General features: G+C 44.8%; 1 protein-coding gene across 1 annotated transcript in view; it reads right to left on the minus strand.

The window, feature by feature from the left end:
- Positions 1-579: 579 nt before the first annotated feature.
- The window catches only part of AQP9 (aquaporin 9), a 39,608-nt gene continuing 25,456 nt past the window's right edge, over positions 580-14,731 (minus strand). The window contains exons 3-6 of the mRNA XM_080673855.1: positions 9,277-9,414; positions 8,360-8,478; positions 6,159-6,376; positions 580-2,985 (exon numbers count right to left, since the gene is read on the minus strand). Coding sequence (XP_080529981.1) covers positions 2,811-2,985; positions 6,159-6,376; positions 8,360-8,478; positions 9,277-9,414 — 650 coding nt within the window. The 3' untranslated portion in view covers positions 580-2,810. The remainder of the gene's footprint in view (positions 2,986-6,158; positions 6,377-8,359; positions 8,479-9,276; positions 9,415-14,731) is intronic.

Raw genomic sequence — 14,731 nt, forward strand, 5'->3', positions numbered from 1 at the left:
GCCTGTGGACTGAAGGATCCCAGGTTTGATTCTGGTCAAGGGCACATGCCAGGGTTGCTGGCTTGATCCCCCGTAGAAGGTGTGTAGGAGGCAGCCGACCAATTATTCTTATCATTGGTGTTTCTATCTCTCTCTCCCTTCCTCTCTGAAATCAATAATATATATATTTTAACCCCCCCACCCCCCAAAAAAGAACCCAACACAGACAAACCCACTTGTAAGGTGGGGGAGGGGAGGACTTGCGTGTGAGCACCTGGAACAAAAGGGCTTTTTTTTTTTCCATTTAAAAAACCTTCCTGGAGTTGATTTTCATAAGTGTACATTTCCTCTTCATAATCCTAGTCATTAATCACCAAGTAACGTATAATGAACACCTGCATGGATCATAGATTCCACAATCCAACCTGAAAACTCAAATGTTGGGTTGTCTCCTGCTCTGTAATCTACCCCCAGGGTCTGTTTGGCATCTCTGTTTTTGGCAGGACTGGAATCAGGAAATAGGATTTCAACATATTCTTACTCCTCTCCTCACCTTTTCTTGACTCCAGGGTCTCTCAACCTCCACACTGTAGACATTTTGGGCTGAATAATTCTTTATTGCAGGGGGTGGGGCCTGGGGTATCCTGTGCATTGTGGGCTGTTGAGTAGTATCCTGGACCTCTACCCACCAGATGCCAGTAACACCCCTTTCCCAGGCAGACAACCAAAAATATCTCCAGGAATTGACAAATGTCTCCTTGCACGAATGGTGGGTGGAAGTGGGAAGAGAACAAGATTACCCCCCTTGGGGAACCACTGCTCTCTACTCCATGAGGACCCCGACATTGAGAATCCTACCAGAACTGCCCGGCCCTCAACAGATTTGGTTCTGAAAGAAGCCTTAGACCCATGTAATTCACCAAGTCAATGCTCTCAACCCTGGATGCACATGGGAATCACCCCAGACATTACAAATGACCATCCGGGCATATTTTTAAAAAGCTCCTCAGAAGATCTCAGTTTATAGACAGGAATAGGCAATCTCTGAACTAAGTGTACTTAGCAGTCTTAATACTTATAAAAACTTAAACAAAAAAAACAATTTTATTTCAAGTAGGAAATACCCAAGTAGTTTCAGAGCAAGAAAAAATCTCCATATGTCAGTAGATTGTAGAATGTGGGCCACTGGAGATATTTCACGTTAGTTTTCTGTTGTTCAGTTATTATCGCAGAGCAATTGGAAAACTGGATCCCTCTGGGAATTCTGGGCTTTTTTTAAGTTTGACCGAAGGTGCATCGCTTGGTGTAGAGCAATTTCTCTGGTGTTTGTAACTGACAGAGACTCTTTTGACCAAAGGACATCATTAAAGGAGCTTAAAGGGAAGAGCCTAACCAAGAGGAAATTTCCTGAATGTAAGGTTTGGGATTGGCAGGGAAGGGAGATCAAGACTGAGCAATATCAACGGTGTCCTAAAAAAGGAGGCCTTCTGGTGACGCTTTTCAGCAGATGACAAATATGATCAAATCGCTCCCTTTCTTTTGAAAGCTTCAGAGCAGAGTGAATAAAACCAGACAACACAGGCCTTTTATCTTAGGATCCAGGAGAATTAGTTCCAGGAGGTGTACATATTCTGGCAGCTGCCAATCCTGCTCCTTCTGGCTGGCCAGTAAAGGCTGGCCTTCTGGAAGGTGTAGGATACATGAGATGTTTTGACTTTCCACCTGACCCAGGCCACTCACTTGGCTTCCCTGAGATTTTGTTTCCATATCTGAAAAGGGCAGCAGGGCAGTTACCTCAGACTGTCCCTATGAGGATTAAATTAGGTCATATGTGCGAAAGTGCTTTGTATAATCTAAAGCCCAATAGGTATGCTATTTCCAGGGACCCTCCATCCTGAAGATTATACTGGACCCGGAGCCAATGGCTTCCCATTTTGGCTTCTAGGGCATGCATAGAAGAATGGACGAGTGCAGTCATTGACTTAACTTGTCAAATGTCTGTCCTCACATGGGCAATTAGGAAAATACATTTGAGCTAAAAATACAGAGTGATGTATTTTTCATGACTGAGGTTATGATTGTATTTTAGGTTATTACATACTAAAGACCAGGAAATTAATTGATGCCCTCTAAAAATGCAAAGAGCTAGAGATTAATCTGATAAATGGTTTCCATTAAAATAATTCCATTTGGTTTCCCAAATTTATCTTGTCTCCTGAGGTTTCTGAATGCCACAATGTCCTTCTCCTATGCTTTCCAGCTGCATTCTACTGCTTCCTACATCCCTGGGTTTGGAGAATATCAATACTTATAAATAATAGTGGCATGGCAAAACTAGAGCATTAACCCTTTAGTTTCCTAATTCATAAATATGTTAACTGAAACCGCTGTTTCATTTTTCAATTGAGTTTTGGTTGATATTGATATTCAGAATGTAACCTTTATGGGTTTGAAAATAAAGTTTTTGGTGATGCTGCTTCATACAGATAATGCAATTGAGACCATCCAAATAAGTCCAAGGTCAAAGTTTCAAGTTATTAGTACTCACACAGCAATAAAAATTCACAGGAAAGAATGAAATAAACAGGGTGGAGAGAAGGCTGTTTCAGGAGACAATCCATACTTCTCTGAGGGCAGGGGGAACTGGTAGAGAAGAGGTCAGTGTTTTCAAAACTTCATTCCGATTCTTTTCCAATCAGGTGTCCCAAATGGCTAGCAGAGAACATTGGGCAGATTCATGCCAGTCTTATGAAAACATAGGCTGCTGGATGCCATCTTTCCTGAAGAGAACATCAGCTCAGCCCATGGTAAACCTAGGACTGAGCACGCCACTACATTACCACACTAAGTTCATGTTTCTCTAGTTTGTCCTCCGGTGGTTCTGCCTCGAAGTTGGGGTTCGGGTCTGAGTGGTGGATTTCAATGAGAAGAACATAGATGAGGCCTCCAATGACAGCACCAACCATAGGGGCCACAACAGGAATCCACCAGAAATTATTTCCAGCTCTGAAATCAAACAAGGAATTAGTGATACATCACTTGGCCTTCCTCCTTGTATTACTGCTAGTTATTCACTAACCAGCTAGTCTTTCTCATGCTCATGGCTCCCTTATCAATCAGCAAGAGTTAAGTATAAGGGCACTCACCACAGCTTGGCAACCTGGATTCTCCAATACACCTGACTTCAGATGATCCACCATTGTCCTATTGGTACTTATGAGAGAATATGTCCCATTTTTTTTATTTTCCTTTCAGAAAACATAGTCCTACAATATGGTTAAAATTGAGGGCATGTAATAAAAGTTCAGGTTGATTATTCAGGAATTTACTTTTCCTTGTCCTGAAACAATGAGTCCTGAGGATTATGAATGGAAAGATGTGGAGAGATTCCTGGACATCATTGGTCATGTGAGGGCAACCACAAAAAACAAACAAACAAAAATCAGTAATGTTTATCAATGAAAACGAATTTAAAACATCAGAGGTGGAATACGAATTATGCACTAACTATAATTTACTTCAGTGCTTATTTTTTGAGGTAACTAAGCTTAAAGTAATTTTCTGATCAGGCTATTGTGCTGTGATTCCCTCTCCCCTCCAGAAATCCTCAATGTCAATGCGTTATATTAAGGGTATAGTTCTGTGAGAAAGCAGCCGTCTTTGTGAATTGTCACCATCTTTTTTGGAGACAGGAATTCCATTTAAGTAACTCATGAGTGCTCAGAAGCAAGCAAAACTACACAATATATGGTTTAAGTAGCTATACATTTGAGATAAAACTTTTTTAAAAGCAGGGAAATAGCAAAAAAAAAATAATAATAATTCAGGACACTGTGGAGGAGGAAGGGAAAACAGGAGGAGCACATGGGTGCACAGGAGAGTTTCATAGCGTTCCGTTAAGGGAAGGACTCGGGGCTGTGGTTCTTATCAGTGTGCTTAATAACTTACACATAGGGTCTTTTGCTTTGTATCAGATTTTGATAAGAAAGGATAATGAAGAAAATAAGCACAAACAAGAGGCCTGTTCTAGGATTCACGAGACCCAGTTCTAATCTCAGGACAGGACTTCCGGCAAGTCCCCCGTGGTCCCTTCCACTTGGATCAGACAAGTACTCTTCCATCATTACTCTTAGATCATCAATGCAGGCTCCCGGGAACAGCACTGAGACTGAGCACAGCAGCCACAAGGTGTCGCTGTTACTGCATGAGAGAGAAGGCGCGAAACTGCCATCCCGCAGCGCCCTTTCCCGTGCCCTCAAATCCAGATGGAAGTTTCTATGGGAAGCACAAGGGCTTTAAAGGACTAGGAGGTTCTTTATTTCCTTTCTCCCAGCACTATTTTATGGCGAATCTGTCATTCCACAGATTGCGGTCCAAGATATCTGCCAGGATGCATGCTCTCCTTCCCCTGGATGGACCCTCCTCCTTCTATCAGAGCTGAGCACCTTGTCACATGTCATAAATGGAGGAGCTTGCACCTGGTTCCCTGCCGGGTCAAGTCTTACATGTATACAGGGTCATTTGCATGCTATGATTTTGGGGGAAGCCAGAAATGTCTATGTTAATTGCTTAAGGTACCATCATCAGGAATTCATCCCTTTGGGTAAACTTTTTTTGAAAAAATAATATCACCCTGAGATCCTTCATCAAATCATTAGCATCTTAATGTGAATTCATGGAGAGAAGTCGGATGGGAAACATCCTAACATTTACCAGGAAAAGGAAGAGTCAGCCAAGGTCTGGTGACTCTTGCTCTTGTCAGACCTCCTGCTGCCCCTCCAGTCAGCCTCACTGCTTGCCATACAGGGGCAAGTGAAGGTCTGAGAAGAAGGCATTCTTGGCTTTATCTGAGGGTGTGGACCCAAGCTAGGATACCTACTGAGATGCTGACCGTGGCTACAGAAACTTGAAAGGGTGGGACTCTGGGAACACTTTGGAGACCTGCTGTCTCTTAAAGGTTTTCTTGGGAACTCTTTGGTTGAGGATAACGAGCAAGCCTGGCTTTTTCCTAACTGATTGCTGCCCCCTCCAAAGGAGAGATAAAGGAGAGGTCCTTTTTCATCCATTTTATATAATGATGTCAGATTAATTTTCCTAAATTGAAGTTCTAAACATGCCAAATGTCTGCCCTAACTCCTTGGCTGCTCCCTATAACCTACAGAATAGGGAGCAGCCAAACCCCTAGATTTCCTTTTTAGGAGTCTAGGGCCTCTATGGTCTGTCAATAATTTGCCCTTTCCAATCTTCTTCACGCACCCTTCCAGCCAGACTGGATTGCTCATTAGTGTAACATTCTGTGTTTCCTGATGAACCAAAGTTAAGTTCCTTTCCTATACAGAGAAGTGATTAGTGGATGGGATGAGCTACTGTGGCTTTATAGGGGGGAGGGGGGAAGGAAGTAATGGGCAGGTTTTGTCCTGGGAGTTAGGTACTGACCGTTGACATACTTCCTCAGCACACTATGAGGTTCACAGCACAGGGTCTTGCAAAATTTCCTGTGCACAGGCTCTCTTTTATCTCTGTTCTGCTAGGATTTTTTAAGACCCAACTCAGTTCTTTCTTCAGTGACACCTTTCCCAACTTCCCCAGGCAGAGCTAGTCACTCCTCAGAACTTTGTTTTAGGGGTTGCCAGAGTCCTTATTACATTGCTCAAGGCTAGTGACTTAGCAAATTTTGAAATTTCCTTGCCTAGCTCAATGACAGAACATGAGATATGGTTCAGTGAAGAATTGTTGAATGAAATAATGAATGAAGCATAGCTAGCATGGTTCCCTAGAAAGAGCCCTGTAGTAGTATTGAAAGATATAAAATCTAAACCAACTTTGTCACAAAGTAAATCTGTAGACAAGTTATACAATCAAAATGTGCCCATAAAACCATATACCAATTTTATATAGGACAGGACTATCTCTGTGGAATCCCCCCCACCCTCTCTCTCTCTCTCTGTCTCTCTGTGTCTGCCTGCCTGCCTGTCTCTCTCTCACACACACCTCACACATACACAGCCCCACCATGTCAAAAATCACCAGTGAGACATTCCACACGCATGGCCAGGGTATGCACTTGACCTCCACCTTCCAGTCTGTACTCTCCTGGATTCCAATCCAAAGCACAGGCCTCCCTGATAAAGCACAGCATGAATCTTTCTCTCCCCTCCACTCCCACCATTGTTACTTACCTGAAGACATCAAACCCCCAACCTGCCAAAGCAGTGAAAAGTCTGGGACTCAGGTCTCGAGCTGGATTCATGGCACAGCCACAGTTCAATCCCAAAGAGGAAGAAAGGACAATAATCAGGAGGCCGATGGCAATGGGCTCTAGGCCTTTGGGGACTCCCCAGTTTCTGGAGTCAAAGATGGCAAAGACAACCATGAGGAGGAACATGGTGGACATCACCTGGGGAAAGAGAAAATGTCCAAGGGGGTTAGTTTATAATCTGTCTGTTTGCCAACCTTAAAATCCAGCCCCTCTTGTTAAGAACAAACCTAGTAATAACTAACATACACTAGGTGAGCACACTGTGCCACTCTTCTTTTTCTTTAATTGATTGTGTGTATGAAATGATACGTTGTAGGGTGTTTTTGTTTGTTTTGTTTTAATTTAAGAGAGAGAGGAAGGGAGAGGGATAGAGAGAGAGAATCAACGACTAACTGCCTCCTGCACACCCCCCACTGGGGACCACGCTGGCAACCCGGGCATGTGCCCTGACTTGGAATCGAAGCATGATCTCCTGGTTTATAGGTCAATACTCAATCACTGAGCAACACAGACCGGGTCAGACACTCTCCTTGCCATAGCAATTTCAAACGTGATGGCAATATTCTCCTTTACAGATTAGTTACTTGCCCAAGGTTGCAAAATTAATGGCAATCAGTGGACCCAGAGAGTTAGAGGCTCTAGAGACTAACTTTACTATACTCTCCTGCTAAACCACTACCCAGCTAAACGAAAGACAAACTGCAGGCTGGAAAAATGAACAAAGAGGCTCATTCAAACTGGCAAGATGAATAATGTGAGATATCAGTAGGAAAATGAGCAAAGGAAATGAACAGAAAATTCATTAAAGAAAAGGAGAATTAAGAAACAAATGGGAAAAACAGATTTGTAATGAAAAGAAATCCAAACAATACCAAATGTTAGGGAAATGATACCAGTTCTCCCAGGCTTTTCCAGTAGAACTGAACATGTACCACACATTTGAAAAGAAACTCAGCAGTAATTTAGCAACATGCATTTAAGCCCCACAAAATTATTTATTCAATTTGACCCCATTGGATAGTTGAGAACCATACCATGAAAATAATCTAAAATATGGAAAAATCATAAGGTTTCTCAGGGATCCTACTTTTCATGCAGTTCAAGCCCAATGAATCTTATAATGAAGAAGATGGCATTGGAGTCCAGAGCTGTGGGAGGAATTTTAGAGGTTCCTCATGTGAATTCAGGCCCTTTCCAGAAAGCCAACTTTCTCTCTCAATCCTGGGCTTGCCCTGAAAAGGCTGATGTCTTAGTTCCTTGAGATTTGGACCCACTACCTCCTTCCTACACTCTTACTCTGTTCTGAGAATGTGACAAAGTGAAGGCTTCAGCCCCTATGACTTTCCCACAGAGACAGCCTCTCTCCACTGAGCCCTCTAGCAACGCTCTCCTCCTTCCCCGCTCAGGAGAGTGAGCTGGCCCCAGGCCATTTCAGGGTCAGCTTCTCTCAAGATTACTAAATTGTTTAGCTCTAAATATTGTTCTAGCAGATTGTATAATTTAATTAATGGATAGTCATTCTTTTACCTAATAACTATTTACTGGCACCTACTGAGCCAGGTACAGTTTCATGCTGTTCCTTGTTCGAGGAGTACAGGGCCTGGTTCTCTGACAAGTAACAGATCACTCTTGCAAGTGATGTCAGGGATAGAAGGCAAGACTGGCATACCTCAATGTGGGGTTGGGAGGATGAGAAGAGATAAACCAAAGAACTTATATACATAGCCCATGAAAACCCGGCGGGTGGGTAGGGGCTGGGAAGAAGGCAGAATGTCTTTTCTTGTGGTCTCTCCATTTAGATTGTTTGCACAAAAGAGACACAACCGTGTAGCAAACCCCATTTGCCCCTACAGAGGCTGAAATGTTCAGTCATTTACTATCTTCTGGAATTCAACTGGTATGCACAAGTGTATATATTAAAGCAGAAGCAGAAAACTCTTTTAATGGTATCAACTTCAACAAAGGCAAAAATCTGTCATGAAAGCTTGGGTGACACCCAGTGACCTCTGGCTCTAGAAACACAGCCTCTCCTTATTGATAAGCCCATAGCAGTCCCATGCAGTCCCCTTATTAAATTCTGTCTTTTCACCAAAGTTAGCTCTCGATTGAATGGATACTTACTTGGTCTGCAAATGCATTTGCCAGAGACAGATACGGAGCTGGGTACGTTGCAAAAATGTGTGCTGTTGCATTTTCTCCCACGATGAGCAGTTTTCCACCACCAAAGGACATAATTCCATCTACGGAAGACAGAGTTCCAGCACGTTAGCATTCTCTGGGAAGGGGTGAGGGAGGTCTATGCCAGGTGTTAACCAACCACAGTCACTCAGGTTTAGTTTGGCAGATCCATATTGTTTGCTTTTCTTCACTTTATATGCCCAGAGAAGCCATACGATGGCGGGTTAAGGTCAGGAAGCCCTGTCTGTCCTCAATGGTTCACTTGAAATTTGAGCCAAATCCTTAGCCAGTGGGTCCTGGAAACAATCATCTTTAGGGGGAATTGTTGGAATTTTTTATATTGACCAAAAGCCAATGTGTAACTTGAACCTACTCCAGGCAGAATTCATAATTCTAATAGCAGTCCACAATTTGAGGGTGTCATGGACTAGTGAAGTTGCCCTTGGAGCAAGGGAGATAGGTATCCCCAAAGAGCCAGTCCAACCCCAGCTCTCTCCTACCACAGTTCATTTCCCTCATTTTTCCAGAGAAAACCAAGACCAGTACAATCAGATGATTTACTTAAGTCATGTAGCTACTTATTTTGTACATGTTAACATTGTAGTCCTGGTTGGACCTAAATATAAGCTTACTTTAAGTTCTGCTCTCTCTTTTAAGTTGTGACCATTCTCATTGAGAGGCTTCATGAATTTTCCCTAACGATAATGTTGGTTCCATTATTTAGAAATTAGAGCTTTTCAAATTGCCTGTCAGTTGTAGAGTGCTTCCTATTCTTGTCTTATTGCACCTCTTCCAAGTAATTCTGACATCCAAGTTATGCCCAGCTCTCCCGAACCTCTGGACTGAGGGGTCTTACTCACCATAGTAAATACCAAAGAGGATTGCAGACCCTACGAAGGCTCCCAGGAACTGGGCTCCCACATAAAAAGGAAACTTGAACCATTTCATCCGTCCAAAGAGACACATTGCAAAAGACACAGCAGGGTTGATGTGGCCACCTACGGGGAAGATAAGATGATGTTAGAGGGCAGATCAGGGAGAATCCTTATGAAGAAAATAATTCTTATCTAGAGACCTCAGTCCTCTGGGTAGAGATCCGTATGTGAGGACACAGAGTGGTGTGTGTGTGTGTGTGTGTGTGTGTGTGTGTGTGTGTGTGTGTGTGAAAGAGAGACAGAGAGAGAACGAGAGAGAGAGTGAGCTTGAATAGGGAGGAAGGGAGGACTAATAATCCTCATGGCATCATTAGACACTGTTTAGGATGTTTAGCTTTTTTATATAGAAAGAAACTTTTATTCAAGTGGCTCATATCTATCTATCTATCTATCTATCTATCTATCTATCTATCTATCTACCTACCTACCTACTGGGTTTTCTCTATTTATAAAGCAACTAGAGGCCCGGTGCACGAAATTCGTGCACGGGGGTGTGTGTCCCTCAGCCCAGCCTGCACCCTCTCCAATCTGGGACCCCTCAAGGGATGTCTGACTGCCCAGGATCAGGCCTACATGGGCAGTCGGACATCCCTCTCACAATCTAGGACTGCTGGCTTCCAACTGCTCGCGTCCTGCCTTCCTGATTGCCCCTAATCGCTTCTGCCTGCCAGCCTGATCACCCCCTAACCACTCCCCTACCAGCCTGATTGATGCCTAACTGCTCCCCTGCAAGCCGGATTGCCCCTAACTGCCCTCCCCTGCAGGCCTGGTCACCCCCAACTGCCCTCCCCTGCAGGCCTGGGTCCCTCCCCAACTGTCCTCCCCTGAAGGCCTGGTCACCCCTAACTGCCCTCCCCTGCAGGCCTGGTCACCCCCAACTTCCCTCCTCTGCCAGCTTGGTCACCCCTAACTGCCCTCCCCTGCAGGTTTGATCACCCCCAACTGCCCTCCCCTGCAGGTTTGATCACCCACAACTGCCCTCCCTTGCAGGCCTGGTCCCTCCCAATTGCCCTCCCCTGCTGGCCATCTTGTGGTGGCCATCTTGTGTCCACATGGGGGCAGCCATCTTTGACCACATGGGGGCAGCCACCTTTTGTGTTGGAGTGATGGTCAATTTGCATATTACTCTTTTGTTGGCTAGGATAACCTCAAAGAGATTGATGTGAATTGTTAACTTCAATATATCTTTTTAAAAAGTCAACGGACCTATACAGTTTAAATCTATATCTAGCAATTCCTCAGTCCATGTCCAGAAGATATAAAAACAACCTTGGAAGTAAAAAGGGAGCTGAGATCTTGCTTTCCAGCATGTTGCCAGTTTGGCTCAAATAAACTCATAAAAAATTTTTTAAAAGTCTGAAAAAGAGACATCTCTTTAAGGGGAAATGTCCCTTGGTTGGTAGGCTGGGCCCCTCACTGAGGTAACAGCCTCCATTAACTTTGAGGTGATCACAGTGTCTGAGTGGGTTCTCTGCAGTTCTGCATAAACAATATATTCCTCTCACACACACGTAGCAGCACTTGTGTCACCCCACCCTAAACCATGGCTAGAGAAATCAGCCTCCTTGATTCTCCTCTCACCACAAGGTCAGACAGAGTTTGCTCTGGTAAGTCACTAATATTCCCAGCTGGCTGTACTAGCAACAACAACTTTCATTGAACACCTGCCAGATGCTATCACAGGGACAGTACATGCACTTGATCTTCAGAAGAACCTGGTGAGATGGGTGCTGCTCCAGTTCACTGATGAGGAAACTGAGGCACAGAACTAAAGTAACTTCCTTTTTTTTATATTTTATTGATTTTTTACAGAGAGGAAGGGAGAGAGATAGTCAGAAACATTGATGAGAGAGAAACATCAATCAGCTGCCTCCTGCACACCCCCTACTGGAGATGTGCCCGCAACCAAGCTACATGCCCTTGACCGGAAACGAACCTGGGACCCTTGAGTCTGCAGGCTGACGCTCCATCCACTGAGCCGAACCGGTTAGGGCTAAAGTAACTTTCTTAAGGTTACATGGTTAAAAGTGGGAGAACTAGAATTCAAATCCAGGTTTCTCTGAACTCTAGGGTCTATGTCAGGGGTGGGCAAACTTTTTGACTTGAGGGCCACAATGGGTTCTTAAACTGGACCGGAGGGCCGGAACAAAAGCATGGATGGAGTGTTTGTGTGAACTAATATAAATTCAAAGTAAAGGAGCGGAGGGGAGAGCAAGAGAACCCTCTGCTCTTTCAGCTCCGCGGGCCGGATAGAACAGCCGAACAGGCCGGATCCGGCCCGTGGGCCGTAGTTTGCCCACGGCTGGTCTATGTTCTATGTTCTGTCACTTCCAGACCTTTTTTTTTTTTTTTTAATAGATTTTTATTGACTTCAGAAAGGGAGGGGGAGAGAGAGATAGAAACATCAATGATGAGAGAGAATCATTGATGGGCTGCCTCCTGCACGCTCCCCAACTGGGGATCAAGCCCGCAACCTGGGCATGTGCCCTGACCGGGAATTGAACTGTGACCTCCTGGTTCATAGATAGATGCTCAACCACTGAGCCACGCTGGCCAGGCACTTCCAGACCTTTTGCACCAAGATTATAAAGGCTTCTGCCTCAGTGGGCAGAGGAAAATAACAATCACATGCGTGTATGGGCTCCCTTACAGGTGACATTTTGTGTGGAGGGGAGATTAGAATGCCTGTCAATGTGACCATATGAAAATGTGGACTTTTGGGCTACAGAAATAGTTGTAAACAAAAGAGTGATGACAATGCTGGTTATGATGATGCTTTACATGTGACCCTCCACAGCACCTATGGGTGAGCTTGTTTTTGGAAGCCCTCCCTGTGCAGGAAACCATGCTTTTCCTGAGTCTCTACACCAGGGGTGGGCAAACTTTTTGACTCGAGGGCCACAATGGGTTCTTAAACTGGACTGGAGGGCTGGAACAAAAGCATGGATGGAGTGTTTGTGTGAACTAATATAAATTCAAAGTAAAGGAGCGGAGAGGAGAGCAAGAGAACCCTCCGCTCTTTCGGCTCCGCTGGCCGGATAGAACAGCCGAACGGGCCCGGATCTGGCCCGCGGGCCGTAGTTTGCCCACGGCTGCTCTACACCAAGGTAGGTTTGCAGCAGAGAGGGGTTCTGAATGCTGGCTAAACCCCAGGGTCCTTTCTATACCTGCCCCTGCCACTCAGGGGCTAACATGAGCAAAAAATGCCAATATGCCAAAGCCCAGATGATTTCCTGAAGCCTTGCAAACATGTCACATGTCTTGTTTTACTTTTAAATGCAAGAGAGTTATGATGCTGGAGACCAGCAGCAGTCCATGCACTAGGAAACCGGGGTTCGGAGCAGGGAGCACATAGGACAGTGGACAGTTCCTAAATCCCCCAAATAAAATACCTCCCCTTCAATGGGTTCACCAGTGGAAGAGTTGTTTGTTTATCAAGCTCCTCTCCCAAAATAAAACTTCCCAAAGGTAGGTTTTTGTGTTTTAATCTCTTATAAGAACCCTGAAGCTGGAACTGTTATTCACCTGGGACTTCACATGCTGCAAGGCAGTTAGTAGGTGTTCAAGATATGAAAGTTGAGCTCTGGCAAGGTTAGTCAGTGGGTTGGAGCATTGTCCCTGGTGGTGGGTTCCATGGACACAGATAATAGGGTGGTGAAGGCTTTGGGCGGGGGAGGTGGGCTAGAGGGGATCAATGGGGGGGAAGGGGGACATATGTAATACTTTCAACTATAAGGATTAAAAAAAGAAGGCAGTGGGTTCGATTCCTGGTGAGGACACACACCCAGGTTCAATCCTCGGTTGGGGTGCATAGGGAAGGGAACCAATTGGTTTCTCTTTCACACCGATATTTCTCTCTCCCCCTCCTCTCTCTCAAATAAATAAGTAAATAAATAAATAAATAAAAACATATCTTCAGGTGAGGACTAAAAAAAATATCTAAAAGTTGAAGAAATAAACAGTCAAGAGGCCTTTATCCAGATAGCTCAGATGACAAGGATTTACAGAGAGGGAAAGCTGGAGGCCAGAGAAGGTGTGTCTGGGAGGGTGCTTTGCAGAGCAATGAGGAAAATGTCTCCTTGCAGAGATGAGTGGTCACTCTTGCTTACCCAAAGGACAGGGCAGAGCAGTGTACTGGAAAGAACAGCAGTGCCAGAGTCAGGGAGTGCCTCGCCAGAGTCTGGCCCTGCCAAGGTTGTCGTGATGATCAGATTGTTCACACAAAGAGCCCCACAGGCAATCGGAGGCCTTGAGATAAAAGTCTTATGTGAGCAGGCTGAACTCTCTCAAGGCTCTGTTCTAGACAAGTCCCCTCCTCGCACCACCCATAGACAATTCTAGGATAAAGATAACCTTCATATGCTATTTGTCATAAAGCAAAGCTATTTTGATTTTTCGGTGAATTTATATTACTTATAAAATACTACATCAAAACAAGCACTGTAGCCTGGTGCAGGTCAGTGGCGTAACACTGGGTGGAAGACGCTACATAATGAGGGTGCCATGCACTCTGATTGGCTGGTTGGGTTCCCAGACCACTGGAATGTTCACAAGGGAAGCAGGTGTGGTAACTTCTTTGCAGTAAGGTAATGTTTTATATTTCAAAACCAGATGTCAGCTCACCTTACCAGTCTGCAACCACAAAATGAGATCTCATTGATGGTTATGCCCCATATATGTTTGGTTGTTTTTGGAATCCTCAAAGAGGGCCTCCCAGGTGCCCACAAACCATTAAGTTAGCTGAAGCCCCATGAGAAAGTCACTTCCCACACATAATCTTCCTCCCCTATCCCTGCAGCTGCTGGAGCCAATACTGAGTCTGAATGGATGTCATTGGTGGGCCAGCGTGTCGTCTGCCCATGCTCCCAAAGCCACCAGTTTTCAGAGAGCCCGAACAGTGCTAAGTTCCCAAACAGAGTGGGGGAGATGAGCTCCCGTTCCTACCTTACCAGCCAGGCTCAAAAAAACTCTACTTATATTTTGGGGTCTCACAGTCTCTCATAAACAATTTGGCCAGCTCCTGACCCTCACCCAGAAACAACTCTATTAAAAACAGTTCCATGAGTTCTGGCCCTCCCGCTCTGAGCACAGGGTCTTAACCCCAGTCCAGGGGCCAGATCCATACCAACCTCTACTCCCTCTTCCCCTTCCTGCTGGTTCCTCCCTTTCCTCCTATGGGGATGGCCCAGATTCCCCAAGTGCACCAGTGAATGCAGTCATGGACAATGGTGGTGGCAAAAGGTGTTATTTACATTGGTAGGGTGTGGGACAAAGCCATCTTAACTAAATATTTGACAATGTTCAATTCAGGGTGCCATGCAAGAAAATACTCCAAAACCATATGTCCACCAGAAAACAAACAATAAAAAACTAGCTGAGA

The sequence above is a fragment of the Plecotus auritus genome (assembly GCF_963455305.1).
Source record: "Plecotus auritus genome assembly, chromosome: 1".
NCBI lineage: Eukaryota > Metazoa > Chordata > Mammalia > Chiroptera > Vespertilionidae > Plecotus > Plecotus auritus.